This window comes from Sander lucioperca, chromosome 8 (genome assembly GCF_008315115.2).
Source record: "Sander lucioperca isolate FBNREF2018 chromosome 8, SLUC_FBN_1.2, whole genome shotgun sequence".
Lineage (NCBI taxonomy): Eukaryota > Metazoa > Chordata > Actinopteri > Perciformes > Percidae > Sander > Sander lucioperca.
This window is the reverse complement of record NC_050180.1, coordinates 4878223-4893158: the sequence shown is the minus strand read 5'-3', so window position 1 is coordinate 4893158 and position 14936 is coordinate 4878223. Positions and strand designations below refer to the sequence as shown.

General features: G+C 45.8%; 1 protein-coding gene across 5 annotated transcripts in view; it reads right to left on the bottom strand.

Moving 5' to 3' along the window:
* col6a3 (collagen, type VI, alpha 3) overlaps positions 1-14936 on the bottom strand; it is a 54535-nt gene that overhangs the window by 33360 nt on the left and 6239 nt on the right. For all 5 annotated transcript variants that reach the window (XM_036004427.1, XM_036004429.1, XM_036004428.1 and 2 more), the window contains exons 9-26: positions 14227-14820; positions 13396-13995; positions 12565-13164; positions 11734-12333; positions 10893-11486; positions 10062-10661; positions 9222-9815; positions 8392-8991; positions 7551-8144; positions 6720-7319; positions 5878-6471; positions 5048-5647; positions 4207-4800; positions 3376-3975; positions 2535-3128; positions 1704-2303; positions 863-1456; positions 32-631 (exon numbers count right to left, since the gene is read on the bottom strand). In XM_036004427.1, coding sequence (XP_035860320.1) covers positions 32-631; positions 863-1456; positions 1704-2303; positions 2535-3128; positions 3376-3975; positions 4207-4800; positions 5048-5647; positions 5878-6471; positions 6720-7319; positions 7551-8144; positions 8392-8991; positions 9222-9815; positions 10062-10661; positions 10893-11486; positions 11734-12333; positions 12565-13164; positions 13396-13995; positions 14227-14820 — 10752 coding nt within the window. The remainder of the gene's footprint in view (positions 1-31; positions 632-862; positions 1457-1703; positions 2304-2534; positions 3129-3375; positions 3976-4206; positions 4801-5047; positions 5648-5877; positions 6472-6719; positions 7320-7550; positions 8145-8391; positions 8992-9221; positions 9816-10061; positions 10662-10892; positions 11487-11733; positions 12334-12564; positions 13165-13395; positions 13996-14226; positions 14821-14936) is intronic.

Below are 14936 nucleotides of genomic sequence, written 5' to 3'. Positions count from 1 at the left end.
GGCCAGCAAGAGGCCGTGCACGTTAACATACCAAGTACAGTTGGTAATTCTGGGGTGACGTCAATGACCACAGAGTCCACTGCGGACTGAAGTTGCTGTTGGATACTGGGAAGTTCAGTGAATTCAGACAAAGATAGAGCAGAACTGGCATCGTGGGATATCGTCTGCAGTTCTTTGCTATCAGAGCTCCTGGTTCCAATTGCAAAGGCCAAGACACCCAGCTGTTTGAGAGCAGAGGCCGGTGCATCAACACTGTCAGAAGACCTTCCACCACTTAGCAATATCAGGACCTGTGGAACTCCTTCCAGGCGCCTGCTTCCAGCAGAGGCTGTGAAGACATTATCTCTCAAGTACTGGAGAGCTGCTCCAGTGTTGAGGGGTCTTCCGCCTTTGTGCCTTAAAGCTCTGACAGTGTCAAGGATCTCGCCTTTTGTTTTGTACGTGTTCAGATAGAACTGGACAGCTGGATCTCTGCTGTACTGAACCACTGAGACACGGTCTTTGGTGTCATCCACACTTAGTTTCTCGACTAGTCTTTGGACAAAGTCTCGCATAGCTGGGAATCCAGTTCTAGTACCATCAGATCCATCCAACAAGATGACAACATCCCTTCCTGGTGACTGTCTCTCCACTAAGGAATATAGAATTTCAGACATATTTAGCTTCATGTGTCAAACGTTTTCCTGTGCAAAAGTCAGATGATGAAAGCTAACCTCAACGTTTACAACATTTTCTTTATTAATGCTGGAACTGTTTTCTCAAAGTGGCACTGGCTGACCTATACTTAGTGAAATACTATTTAATACAGTTCAATTTGCATCCTACCATGATCTAAGAATGTAAAAATTGTTCACTTTCTTACCAGTTACTGTTGGTGTCATGGGCGTGGCCCTCACCAGCACTGTGCTCATTACAGAGGAGAGCTGTTCTTGGACACTGGGGAGGTCAGTGAACTCCGACACTGATAGAGCATAACTAGGGTCATATGATATCTTCTGCAGCTCTCCACTGTCAGAGCTCCTTGTTCCAATGCCTATCACAAAGATGCCCTGCTGTTTGAGAGCAGAGGCTGGGGCATCTACATTGTCAAAAGACCTCCCACCATTTAGCAGGATCAACATCTGTGGAACACCTTGCAGGCGCCTACTCCCGGAGGAGTTTGTAAAGACATTGTCCCTGACGTATTGGAGTGCGGCACCAGTGTTGAGAGGCCTGCCTCCTCTGTGTCTCAGCCCTCTGACCGAATCCACAATATCCTCTCTTGTGGTGTATGTTTTCAGGTAGAAATGGACTTCTGCATCTCTGCCGTACTGGACTACAGAGACACGGTCTTTGTTTTCTCCCACATTGAGTTTCTCCACCACTCTCTCAACAAAATCACGCATGGCAGGGAAGCCATACCTTGTGCTATCAGAACCATCCAGAAGGAATACGATATCTTTTTTGGCAGTGTCAACTGAGAAAAGACAGGAAGACAAAAAATAAAGACATTTGCAAAAAGTAAGCTTGTGGACTAATCATCAAGTGGTGGACTATATTTTTTAAAGCCCCTAGCACTGCCTACATCGATTTTAAAAAGAAGGAAAGCACACCCCCCCCTATATTTAAATGCGCTTAACACATTGCACTTCATGTATTCCCCTCAGTGGAGGTAAAACAAGTCAGCCTTTTAGGCCAGCAAGAGGCCGTGCACGTTAACATACCAAGTACAGTTGGTAATTCTGGGGTGACGTCAATGACCACAGAGTCCACTGCGGACTGAAGTTGCTGTTGGATACTGGGAAGTTCAGTGAATTCAGACAAAGATAGAGCAGAACTGGCATCGTGGGATATCGTCTGCAGTTCTTTGCTATCAGAGCTCCTGGTTCCAATTGCAAAGGCCAAGACACCCAGCTGTTTGAGAGCAGAGGCCGGTGCATCAACACTGTCAGAAGACCTTCCACCACTTAGCAATATCAGGACCTGTGGAACTCCTTCCAGGCGCCTGCTTCCAGCAGAGGCTGTGAAGACATTATCTCTCAAGTACTGGAGAGCTGCTCCAGTGTTGAGGGGTCTTCCGCCTTTGTGCCTTAAAGCTCTGACAGTGTCAAGGATCTCGCCTTTTGTTTTGTACGTGTTCAGATAGAACTGGACAGCTGGATCTCTGCTGTACTGAACCACTGAGACACGGTCTTTGGTGTCATCCACACTTAGTTTCTCGACTAGTCTTTGGACAAAGTCTCGCATAGCTGGGAATCCTGTTCTAGTACCATCAGATCCATCCAACAAGATGACAACATCCCTTCCTGGTGGCTGTCTCTCCACTAAGGAATATAGAATTTCAGACAAATTTAGCTTCACGTGTCAAACGTTTTCCTGTACAAAAGTCAGATGATGAAAGCTAACCTCAACGTTTACAACATTTTCTTTATTAATGCTGGAACTGTTTTCTCAAAGTGGCACTGGCTGACCTATACTTAGTGAAATACTATTTAATACAGTTGAATTTGCATCCTACCATGATCTTAGAATGTAAAAATTGTTCACTTTCTTACCAGTTACTGTTGGTGTCATGGGCGTGGCCCTCACCAGCACTGTGCTCATTACAGAGGAGAGCTGTTCTTGGACACTGGGGAGGTCAGTGAACTCCGACACTGATAGAGCATAACTAGGGTCATATGATATCTTCTGCAGCTCTCCACTGTCAGAGCTCCTTGTTCCAATGCCTATCACAAAGATGCCCTGCTGTTTGAGAGCAGAGGCTGGGGCATCTACATTGTCAAAAGACCTCCCACCATTTAGCAGGATCAACATCTGTGGAACACCTTGCAGGCGCCTACTCCCGGAGGAGTTTGTAAAGACATTGTCCCTGACGTATTGGAGTGCGGCACCAGTGTTGAGAGGCCTGCCTCCTCTGTGTCTCAGCCCTCTGACCGAATCCACAATATCCTCTCTTGTGGTGTATGTTTTCAGGTAGAAATGGACTTCTGCATCTCTGCCGTACTGGACTACAGAGACACGGTCTTTGTTTTCTCCCACATTGAGTTTCTCCACCACTCTCTCAACAAAATCACGCATGGCAGGGAAGCCATACCTTGTGCTATCAGAACCATCCAGAAGGAATACGATATCTTTTTTGGCAGTGTCAACTGAGAAAAGACAGGAAGACAAAAAATAAAGACATTTGCAAAAAGTAAGCTTGTGGACTAATCATCAAGTGGTGGACTATATTTTTTAAAGCCCCTAGCACTGCCTACATCGATTTTAAAAGAAGGAAAGCACACCCCCCGCCTATATTTAAATGCGCTTAACACATTGCACTTCATTTATTCCCCTCAGTGGAGGTAAAACAAGTCAGCCTTTTAGGCCAGCAAGAGGCCGTGCACGTTAACATACCAAGTACAGTTGGTAATTCTGGGGTGACGTCAATGACCACAGAGTCCACTGCGGACTGAAGTTGCTGTTGGATACTGGGAAGTTCAGTGAATTCAGACAAAGATAGAGCAGAACTGGCATCGTGGGATATCGTCTGCAGTTCTTTGCTATCAGAGCTCCTGGTTCCAATTGCAAAGGCCAAGACACCCAGCTGTTTGAGAGCAGAGGCCGGTGCATCAACACTGTCAGAAGACCTTCCACCACTTAGCAATATCAGGACCTGTGGAACTCCTTCCAGGCGCCTGCTTCCAGCAGAGGCTGTGAAGACATTATCTCTCAAGTACTGGAGAGCTGCTCCAGTGTTGAGGGGTCTTCCGCCTTTGTGCCTTAAAGCTCTGACAGTGTCAAGGATCTCGCCTTTTGTTTTGTACGTGTTCAGATAGAACTGGACAGCTGGATCTCTGCTGTACTGAACCACTGAGACACGGTCTTTGGTGTCATCCACACTTAGTTTCTCGACTAGTCTTTGGACAAAGTCTCGCATAGCTGGGAATCCAGTTCTAGTACCATCAGATCCATCCAACAAGATGACAACATCCCTTCCTGGTGGCTGTCTCTCCACTAAGGAATATAGAATTTCAGACATATTTAGCTTCATGTGTCAAACGTTTTCCTGTGCAAAAGTCAGATGATGAAAGCTAACCTCAACGTTTACAACATTTTCTTTATTAATGCTGGAACTGTTTTCTCAAAGTGGCACTGGCTGACCTATACTTAGTGAAATACTATTTAATACAGTTCAATTTGCATCCTACCATGATCTAAGAATGTAAAAATTGTTCACTTTCTTACCAGTTACTGTTGGTGTCATGGGCGTGGCCCTCACCAGCACTGTGCTCATTACAGAGGAGAGCTGTTCTTGGACACTGGGGAGGTCAGTGAACTCCGACACTGATAGAGCATAACTAGGGTCATATGATATCTTCTGCAGCTCTCCACTGTCAGAGCTCCTTGTTCCAATGCCTATCACAAAGATGCCCTGCTGTTTGAGAGCAGAGGCTGGGGCATCTACATTGTCAAAAGACCTCCCACCATTTAGCAGGATCAACATCTGTGGAACACCTTGCAGGCGCCTACTCCCGGAGGAGTTTGTAAAGACATTGTCCCTGACGTATTGGAGTGCGGCACCAGTGTTGAGAGGCCTGCCTCCTCTGTGTCTCAGCCCTCTGACCGAATCCACAATATCCTCTCTTGTGGTGTATGTTTTCAGGTAGAAATGGACTTCTGCATCTCTGCCGTACTGGACTACAGAGACACGGTCTTTGTTTTCTCCCACATTGAGTTTCTCCACCACTCTCTCAACAAAATCACGCATGGCAGGGAAGCCATACCTTGTGCTATCAGAACCATCCAGAAGGAATACGATATCTTTTTTGGCAGTGTCAACTGAGAAAAGACAGGAAGACAAAAAATAAAGACATTTGCAAAAAGTAAGCTTGTGGACTAATCATCAAGTGGTGGACTATATTTTTTAAAGCCCCTAGCACTGCCTACATCGATTTTAAAAAGAAGGAAAGCACACCCCCGCCTATATTTAAATGCGCTTAACACATTGCACTTCATTTATTCCCCTCAGTGGAGGTAAAACAAGTCAGCCTTTTAGGCCAGCAAGAGGCCGTGCACGTTAACATACCAAGTACAGTTGGTAATTCTGGGGTGACGTCAATGACCACAGAGTCCACTGCGGACTGAAGTTGCTGTTGGATACTGGGAAGTTCAGTGAATTCAGACAAAGATAGAGCAGAACTGGCATCGTGGGATATCGTCTGCAGTTCTTTGCTATCAGAGCTCCTGGTTCCAATTGCAAAGGCCAAGACACCCAGCTGTTTGAGAGCAGAGGCCGGTGCATCAACACTGTCAGAAGACCTTCCACCACTTAGCAATATCAGGACCTGTGGAACTCCTTCCATGCGCCTGCTTCCAGCAGAGGCTGTGAAGACATTCTCTCTCAAGTACTGGAGAGCTGCTCCAGTGTTGAGGGGTCTTCCGCCTTTGTGCCTTAAAGCTCTGACAGTGTCAAGGATCTCGCCTTTTGTTTTGTACGTGTTCAGATAGAACTGGACAGCTGGATCTCTGCTGTACTGAACCACTGAGACACGGTCTTTGGTGTCATCCACACTTAGTTTCTCGACTAGTCTTTGGACAAAGTCTCGCATAGCTGGGAATCCAGTTCTAGTACCATCAGATCCATCCAACAAGATGACAACATCCCTTCCTGGTGGCTGTCTCTCCACTAAGGAATATAGAATTTCAGACAAATTTAGCTTCACGTGTCAAACGTTTTCCTGTACAAAAGTCAGATGATGAAAGCTAACCTCAACGTTTACAACATTTTCTTTATTAATGCTGGAACTGTTTTCTCAAAGTGGCACTGGCTGACCTATACTTAGTGAAATACTATTTAATACAGTTGAATTTGCATCCTACCATGATCTAGAATGTAAAAATTGTTCACTTTCTTACCAGTTACTGTTGGTGTCATGGGCGTGGCCCTCACCAGCACTGTGCTCATTACAGAGGAGAGCTGTTCTTGGACACTGGGGAGGTCAGTGAACTCCGACACTGATAGAGCATAACTAGGGTCATATGATATCTTCTGCAGCTCTCCACTGTCAGAGCTCCTTGTTCCAATGCCTATCACAAAGATGCCCTGCTGTTTGAGAGCAGAGGCTGGGGCATCTACATTGTCAAAAGACCTCCCACCATTTAGCAGGATCAACATCTGTGGAACACCTTGCAGGCGCCTACTCCCGGAGGAGTTTGTAAAGACATTGTCCCTGACGTATTGGAGTGCGGCACCAGTGTTGAGAGGCCTGCCTCCTCTGTGTCTCAGCCCTCTGACCGAATCCACAATATCCTCTCTTGTGGTGTATGTTTTCAGATAGAAATGGACTTCTGCATCTCTGCCGTACTGGACTACAGAGACACGGTCTTTGTTTTCTCCCACATTGAGTTTCTCCACCACTCTCTCAACAAAATCACGCATGGCAGGGAAGCCATACCTTGTGCTATCAGAACCATCCAGAAGGAATACGATATCTTTTTTGGCAGTGTCAACTGAGAAAAGACAGGAAGACAAAAAATAAAGACATTTGCAAAAAGTAAGTTTGTGGACTAATCATCAAGTGGTGGACTATATTTTTTAAAGCCCCTAGCACTGCCTACATCGATTTTAAAAAGAAGGAAAGCACACCCCCCCCCTATATTTAAATGCGCTTAACACATTGCACTTCATTTATTCCCCTCAGTGGAGGTAAAACAAGTCAGCCTTTTAGGCCAGCAAGAGGCCGTGCACGTTAACATACCAAGTACAGTTGGTAATTCTGGGGTGACGTCAATGACCACAGAGTCCACTGCGGACTGAAGTTGCTGTTGGATACTGGGAAGTTCAGTGAATTCAGACAAAGATAGAGCAGAACTGGCATCGTGGGATATCGTCTGCAGTTCTTTGCTATCAGAGCTCCTGGTTCCAATTGCAAAGGCCAAGACACCCAGCTGTTTGAGAGCAGAGGCCGGTGCATCAACACTGTCAGAAGACCTTCCACCACTTAGCAATATCAGGACCTGTGGAACTCCTTCCAGGCGCCTGCTTCCAGCAGAGGCTGTGAAGACATTATCTCTCAAGTACTGGAGAGCTGCTCCAGTGTTGAGGGGTCTTCCGCCTTTGTGCCTTAAAGCTCTGACAGTGTCAAGGATCTCGCCTTTTGTTTTGTACGTGTTCAGATAGAACTGGACAGCTGGATCTCTGCTGTACTGAACCACTGAGACACGGTCTTTGGTGTCATCCACACTTAGTTTCTCGACTAGTCTTTGGACAAAGTCTCGCATAGCTGGGAATCCAGTTCTAGTACCATCAGATCCATCCAACAAGATGACAACATCCCTTCCTGGTGGCTGTCTCTCCACTAAGGAATATAGAATTTCAGACATATTTAGCTTCATGTGTCAAACGTTTTCCTGTGCAAAAGTCAGATGATGAAAGCTAACCTCAACGTTTACAACATTTTCTTTATTAATGCTGGAACTGTTTTCTCAAAGTGGCACTGGCTGACCTATACTTAGTGAAATACTATTTAATACAGTTCAATTTGCATCCTACCATGATCTAAGAATGTAAAAATTGTTCACTTTCTTACCAGTTACTGTTGGTGTCATGGGCGTGGCCCTCACCAGCACTGTGCTCATTACAGAGGAGAGCTGTTCTTGGACACTGGGGAGGTCAGTGAACTCCGACACTGATAGAGCATAACTAGGGTCATATGATATCTTCTGCAGCTCTCCACTGTCAGAGCTCCTTGTTCCAATGCCTATCACAAAGATGCCCTGCTGTTTGAGAGCAGAGGCTGGGGCATCTACATTGTCAAAAGACCTCCCACCATTTAGCAGGATCAACATCTGTGGAACACCTTGCAGGCGCCTACTCCCGGAGGAGTTTGTAAAGACATTGTCCCTGACGTATTGGAGTGCGGCACCAGTGTTGAGAGGCCTGCCTCCTCTGTGTCTCAGCCCTCTGACCGAATCCACAATATCCTCTCTTGTGGTGTATGTTTTCAGATAGAAATGGACTTCTGCATCTCTGCCGTACTGGACTACAGAGACACGGTCTTTGTTTTCTCCCACATTGAGTTTCTCCACCACTCTCTCAACAAAATCACGCATGGCAGGGAAGCCATACCTTGTGCTATCAGAACCATCCAGAAGGAATACGATATCTTTTTTGGCAGTGTCAACTGAGAAAAGACAGGAAGACAAAAAATAAAGACATTTGCAAAAAGTAAGCTTGTGGACTAATCATCAAGTGGTGGACTATATTTTTTAAAGCCCCTAGCACTGCCTACATCGATTTTAAAAAGAAGGAAAGCACACCCCCGCCTATATTTAAATGCGCTTAACACATTGCACTTCATTTATTCCCCTCAGTGGAGGTAAAACAAGTCAGCCTTTTAGGCCAGCAAGAGGCCGTGCACGTTAACATACCAAGTACAGTTGGTAATTCTGGGGTGACGTCAATGACCACAGAGTCCACTGCGGACTGAAGTTGCTGTTGGATACTGGGAAGTTCAGTGAATTCAGACAAAGATAGAGCAGAACTGGCATCGTGGGATATCGTCTGCAGTTCTTTGCTATCAGAGCTCCTGGTTCCAATTGCAAAGGCCAAGACACCCAGCTGTTTGAGAGCAGAGGCCGGTGCATCAACACTGTCAGAAGACCTTCCACCACTTAGCAATATCAGGACCTGTGGAACTCCTTCCAGGCGCCTGCTTCCAGCAGAGGCTGTGAAGACATTATCTCTCAAGTACTGGAGAGCTGCTCCAGTGTTGAGGGGTCTTCCGCCTTTGTGCCTTAAAGCTCTGACAGTGTCAAGGATCTCGCCTTTTGTTTTGTACGTGTTCAGATAGAACTGGACAGCTGGATCTCTGCTGTACTGAACCACTGAGACACGGTCTTTGGTGTCATCCACACTTAGTTTCTCGACTAGTCTTTGGACAAAGTCTCGCATAGCTGGGAATCCAGTTCTAGTACCATCAGATCCATCCAACAAGATGACAACATCCCTTCCTGGTGGCTGTCTCTCCACTAAGGAATATAGAATTTCAGACATATTTAGCTTCATGTGTCAAACGTTTTCCTGTGCAAAAGTCAGATGATGAAAGCTAACCTCAACGTTTACAACATTTTCTTTATTAATGCTGGAACTGTTTTCTCAAAGTGGCACTGGCTGACCTATACTTAGTGAAATACTATTTAATACAGTTCAATTTGCATCCTACCATGATCTAGAATGTAAAAATTGTTCACTTTCTTACCAGTTACTGTTGGTGTCATGGGCGTGGCCCTCACCAGCACTGTGCTCATTACAGAGGAGAGCTGTTCTTGGACACTGGGGAGGTCAGTGAACTCCGACACTGATAGAGCATAACTAGGGTCATATGATATCTTCTGCAGCTCTCCACTGTCAGAGCTCCTTGTTCCAATGCCTATCACAAAGATGCCCTGCTGTTTGAGAGCAGAGGCTGGGGCATCTACATTGTCAAAAGACCTCCCACCATTTAGCAGGATCAACATCTGTGGAACACCTTGCAGGCGCCTACTCCCGGAGGAGTTTGTAAAGACATTGTCCCTGACGTATTGGAGTGCGGCACCAGTGTTGAGAGGCCTGCCTCCTCTGTGTCTCAGCCCTCTGACCGAATCCACAATATCCTCTCTTGTGGTGTATGTTTTCAGATAGAAATGGACTTCTGCATCTCTGCCGTACTGGACTACAGAGACACGGTCTTTGTTTTCTCCCACATTGAGTTTCTCCACCACTCTCTCAACAAAATCACGCATGGCAGGGAAGCCATACCTTGTGCTATCAGAACCATCCAGAAGGAATACGATATCTTTTTTGGCAGTGTCAACTGAGAAAAGACAGGAAGACAAAAAATAAAGACATTTGCAAAAGTAAGCTTGTGGACTAATCATCAAGTGGTGGACTATATTTTTTAAAGCCCCTAGCACTGCCTACATCGATTTTAAAAAGAAGGAAAGCACACCCCCGCCTATATTTAAATGCGCTTAACACATTGCACTTCATTTATTCCCCTCAGTGGAGGTAAAACAAGTCAGCCTTTTAGGCCAGCAAGAGGCCGTGCACGTTAACATACCAAGTACAGTTGGTAATTCTGGGGTGACGTCAATGACCACAGAGTCCACTGCGGACTGAAGTTGCTGTTGGATACTGGGAAGTTCAGTGAATTCAGACAAAGATAGAGCAGAACTGGCATCGTGGGATATCGTCTGCAGTTCTTTGCTATCAGAGCTCCTGGTTCCAATTGCAAAGGCCAAGACACCCAGCTGTTTGAGAGCAGAGGCCGGTGCATCAACACTGTCAGAAGACCTTCCACCACTTAGCAATATCAGGACCTGTGGAACTCCTTCCAGGCGCCTGCTTCCAGCAGAGGCTGTGAAGACATTATCTCTCAAGTACTGGAGAGCTGCTCCAGTGTTGAGGGGTCTTCCGCCTTTGTGCCTTAAAGCTCTGACAGTGTCAAGGATCTCGCCTTTTGTTTTGTACGTGTTCAGATAGAACTGGACAGCTGGATCTCTGCTGTACTGAACCACTGAGACACGGTCTTTGGTGTCATCCACACTTAGTTTCTCGACTAGTCTTTGGACAAAGTCTCGCATAGCTGGGAATCCAGTTCTAGTACCATCAGATCCATCCAACAAGATGACAACATCCCTTCCTGGTGGCTGTCTCTCCACTAAGGAATATAGAATTTCAGACATATTTAGCTTCATGTGTCAAACGTTTTCCTGTGCAAAAGTCAGATGATGAAAGCTAACCTCAATGTTTACAACATTTTCTTTATTAATGCTGGAACTGTTTTCTCAAAGTGGCACTGGCTGACCTATACTTAGTGAAATACTATTTAATACAGTTGAATTTGCATCCTACCAAGATCTTAGAATGTAAAAATTGTTCACTTTCTTACCAGTTACTGTTGGTGTCATGGGCGTGGCCCTCACCAGCACTGTGCTCATTACAGAGGAGAGCTGTTCTTGGACACTGGGGAGGTCAGTGAACTCCGACACTGATAGAGCATAACTAGGGTCATATGATATCTTCTGCAGCTCTCCACTGTCAGAACTCCTTGTTCCAATGCCTATCACAAAGATGCCCTGCTGTTTGAGAGCAGAGGCTGGGGCATCTACATTGTCAAAAGACCTCCCACCATTTAGCAGGATCAACATCTGTGGAACACCTTGCAGGCGCCTACTCCCGGAGGAGTTTGTAAAGACATTGTCCCTGACGTATTGGAGTGCGGCACCAGTGTTGAGAGGCCTGCCTCCTCTGTGTCTCAGCCCTCTGACCGAATCCACAATATCCTCTCTTGTGGTGTATGTTTTCAGATAGAAATGGACTTCTGCATCTCTGCCGTACTGGACTACAGAGACACGGTCTTTGTTTTCTCCCACATTGAGTTTGTCCACCACTCTCTCAACAAAATCACGCATGGCAGGGAAGCCATACCTTGTGCTATCAGAACCATCCAGAAGGAATACGATATCTTTTTTGGCAGTGTCAACTGAGAAAAGACAGGAAGACAAAAAATAAAGACATTTGCAAAAAGTACGCTTGTGGACTAATCATCAAGTGGTGGACTATATTTTTTAAAGCCCCTAGCACTGCCTACATCGATTTTAAAAAGAAGGAAAGCACACCCCCGCCTATATTTAAATGCGCTTAACACATTGCACTTCATTTATTTCCCTCAATGGAGGTAAAACAAGTAAGCCTTTTAGGCCAGCAAGAGGCCGTGCACGTTAACATACCAAGTACAGTTGGTAATTCTGGGGTGACGTCAATGACCACAGAGTCCACTGCGGACTGAAGTTGCTGTTGGATACTGGGAAGTTCAGTGAATTCAGACAAAGATAGAGCAGAACTGGCATCGTGGGATATCGTCTGCAGTTCTTTGCTATCAGAGCTCCTGGTTCCAATTGCAAAGGCCAAGACACCCAGCTGTTTGAGAGCAGAGGCCGGTGCATCAACACTGTCAGAAGACCTTCCACCACTTAGCAATATCAGGACCTGTGGAACACCTTCCAGGCGCCTGCTTCCAGCAGAGGCTGTGAAGACATTATCTCTCAAGTACTGGAGAGCTGCTCCAGTGTTGAGGGGTCTTCCGCCTTTGTGCCTTAAAGCTCTGACAGTGTCAAGGATCTCGCCTTTTGTTTTGTACGTGTTCAGATAGAACTGGACAGCTGGATCTCTGCTGTACTGAACCACTGAGACACGGTCTTTGGTGTCATCCACACTTAGTTTCTCGACTAGTCTTTGGACAAAGTCTCGCATAGCTGGGAATCCAGTTCTAGTACCATCAGATCCATCCAACAAGATGACAACATCCCTTCCTGGTGGCTGTCTCTCCACTAAGGAATATAGAATTTCAGACATATTTAGCTTCACGTGTCAAACGTTTTCCTGTGCAAAAGTCAGATGATGAAAGCTAACCTCAACGTTTACAACATTTTCTTTATTAATGCTGGAACTGTTTTCTCAAAGTGGCACTGGCTGACCTATACTTAGTGAAATACTATTTAATACAGTTGAATTTGCATCCTACCATGATCTTAGAATGTAAAAATTGTTCACTTTCTTACCAGTTACTGTTGGTGTCATGGGCGTGGCCCTCACCAGCACTGTGCTCATTACAGAGGAGAGCTGTTCTTGGACACTGGGGAGGTCAGTGAACTCCGACACTGATAGAGCATAACTAGGGTCATATGATATCTTCTGCAGCTCTCCACTGTCAGAGCTCCTTGTTCCAATGCCTATCACAAAGATGCCCTGCTGTTTGAGAGCAGAGGCTGGGGCATCTACATTGTCAAAAGACCTCCCACCATTTAGCAATATCAGGACCTGTGGAACTCCTTCCAGGCGCCTGCTTCCAGCAGAGGCTGTGAAGACATTATCTCTCAAGTACTGGAGAGCTGCTCCAGTGTTGAGGGGTCTTCCGCCTTTGTGCCTTAAAGCTCTGACAGTGTCAAGGATCTCGCCTTTTGTTTTGTACGTGTTCAGATAGAACTGGACAGCTGGATCTCTGCTGTACTGAACCACTGAGACACGGTCTTTGGTGTCATCCACACTTAGTTTCTCGACTAGTCTTTGGACAAAGTCTCGCATAGCTGGGAATCCAGTTCTAGTACCATCAGATCCATCCAACAAGATGACAACATCCCTTCCTGGTGGCTGTCTCTCCACTAAGGAATATAGAATTTCAGACATATTTAGCTTCATGTGTCAAACGTTTTCCTGTGCAAAAGTCAGATAATGAAAGCTAACCTCAACGTTTACAACATTTTCTTTATTAATGCTGGAACTGTTTTCTCAAAGTGGCACTGGCTGACCTATACTTAGTGAAATACTATTCAATACAGTTCAATTTGCATCCTACCATGATCTAAGAATGTAAAAATTGTTCACTTTCTTACCAGTTACTGTTGGTGTCATGGGCGTGGCCCTGACCAGCACTGTGCTCATTACAGAGGAGAGCTGTTCTTGTACACTGGGGAGGTCAGTGAACTCCGACACTGATAGAGCATAACTAGGGTCATATGATATCTTCTGCAGCTCTCCACTGTCAGAACTCCTTGTTCCAATGCCTATCACAAAGATGCCCTGCTGTTTGAGAGCAGAGGCTGGGGCATCTACATTGTCAAAAGACCTCCCACCATTTAGCAATATCAGGACCTGTGGAACTCCTTCCAGGCGCCTGCTTCCAGCAGAGGCTGTGAAGACATTATCTCTCAAGTACTGGAGAGCTGCTCCAGTGTTGAGGGGTCTTCCGCCTTTGTGCCTTAAAGCTCTGACAGTGTCAAGGATCTCGCCTTTTGTTTTGTACGTGTTCAGATAGAACTGGACAGCTGGATCTCTGCTGTACTGAACCACTGAGACACGGTCTTTGGTGTCATCCACACTTAGTTTCTCGACTAGTCTTTGGACAAAGTCTCGCATAGCTGGGAATCCAGTTCTAGTACCATCAGATCCATCCAACAAGATGACAACATCCCTTCCTGGTGGCTGTCTCTCCACTAAGGAATATAGAATTTCAGACATATTTAGCTTCATGTGTCAAACGTTTTCCTGTGCAAAAGTCAGATAATGAAAGCTAACCTCAACGTTTACAACATTTTCTTTATTAATGCTGGAACTGTTTTCTCAAAGTGGCACTGGCTGACCTATACTTAGTGAAATACTATTCAATACAGTTCAATTTGCATCCTACCATGATCTAAGAATGTAAAAATTGTTCACTTTCTTACCAGTTACTGTTGGTGTCATGGGCGTGGCCCTGACCAGCACTGTGCTCATTACAGAGGAGAGCTGTTCTTGGACACTGGGGAGGTCAGTGAACTCCGACACTGATAGAGCATAACTAGGGTCATATGATATCTTCTGCAGCTCTCCACTGTCAGAGCTCCTTGTTCCAATGCCTATCACAAAGATGCCCTGCTGTTTGAGAGCAGAGGCTGGGGCATCTACATTGTCAAAAGACCTCCCACCATTTAGCAGGATCAACATCTGTGGAACACCTTGCAGGCGCCTACTCCCGGAGGAGTTTGTAAAGACATTGTCCCTGACGTATTGGAGTGCGGCACCAGTGTTGAGAGGCCTGCCTCCTCTGTGTCTCAGCCCTCTGACCGAATCCACAATATCCTCTCTTGTGGTGTATGTTTTCAGATGGAAATGGACTTCTGCATCTCTGCCGTACTGGACTACAGAGACACGGTCTTTGTTTTCTCCCACATTGAGTTTCTCCACCACTCTCTCAACAAAATCACGCATGGCAGGGAAGCCATACCTTGTGCTATCAGAACCATCCAGAAGGAATACGATATCTTTTTTGGCAGTGTCAACTGAGAAAAGACAGGAAGACAAAAAATAAAGACATTTGCAAAAAGTACGCTTGTGGACTAATCATCAAGTGGTGGACTATATTTTTTAAAGCCCCTAGCACTGCCTACATCGATTT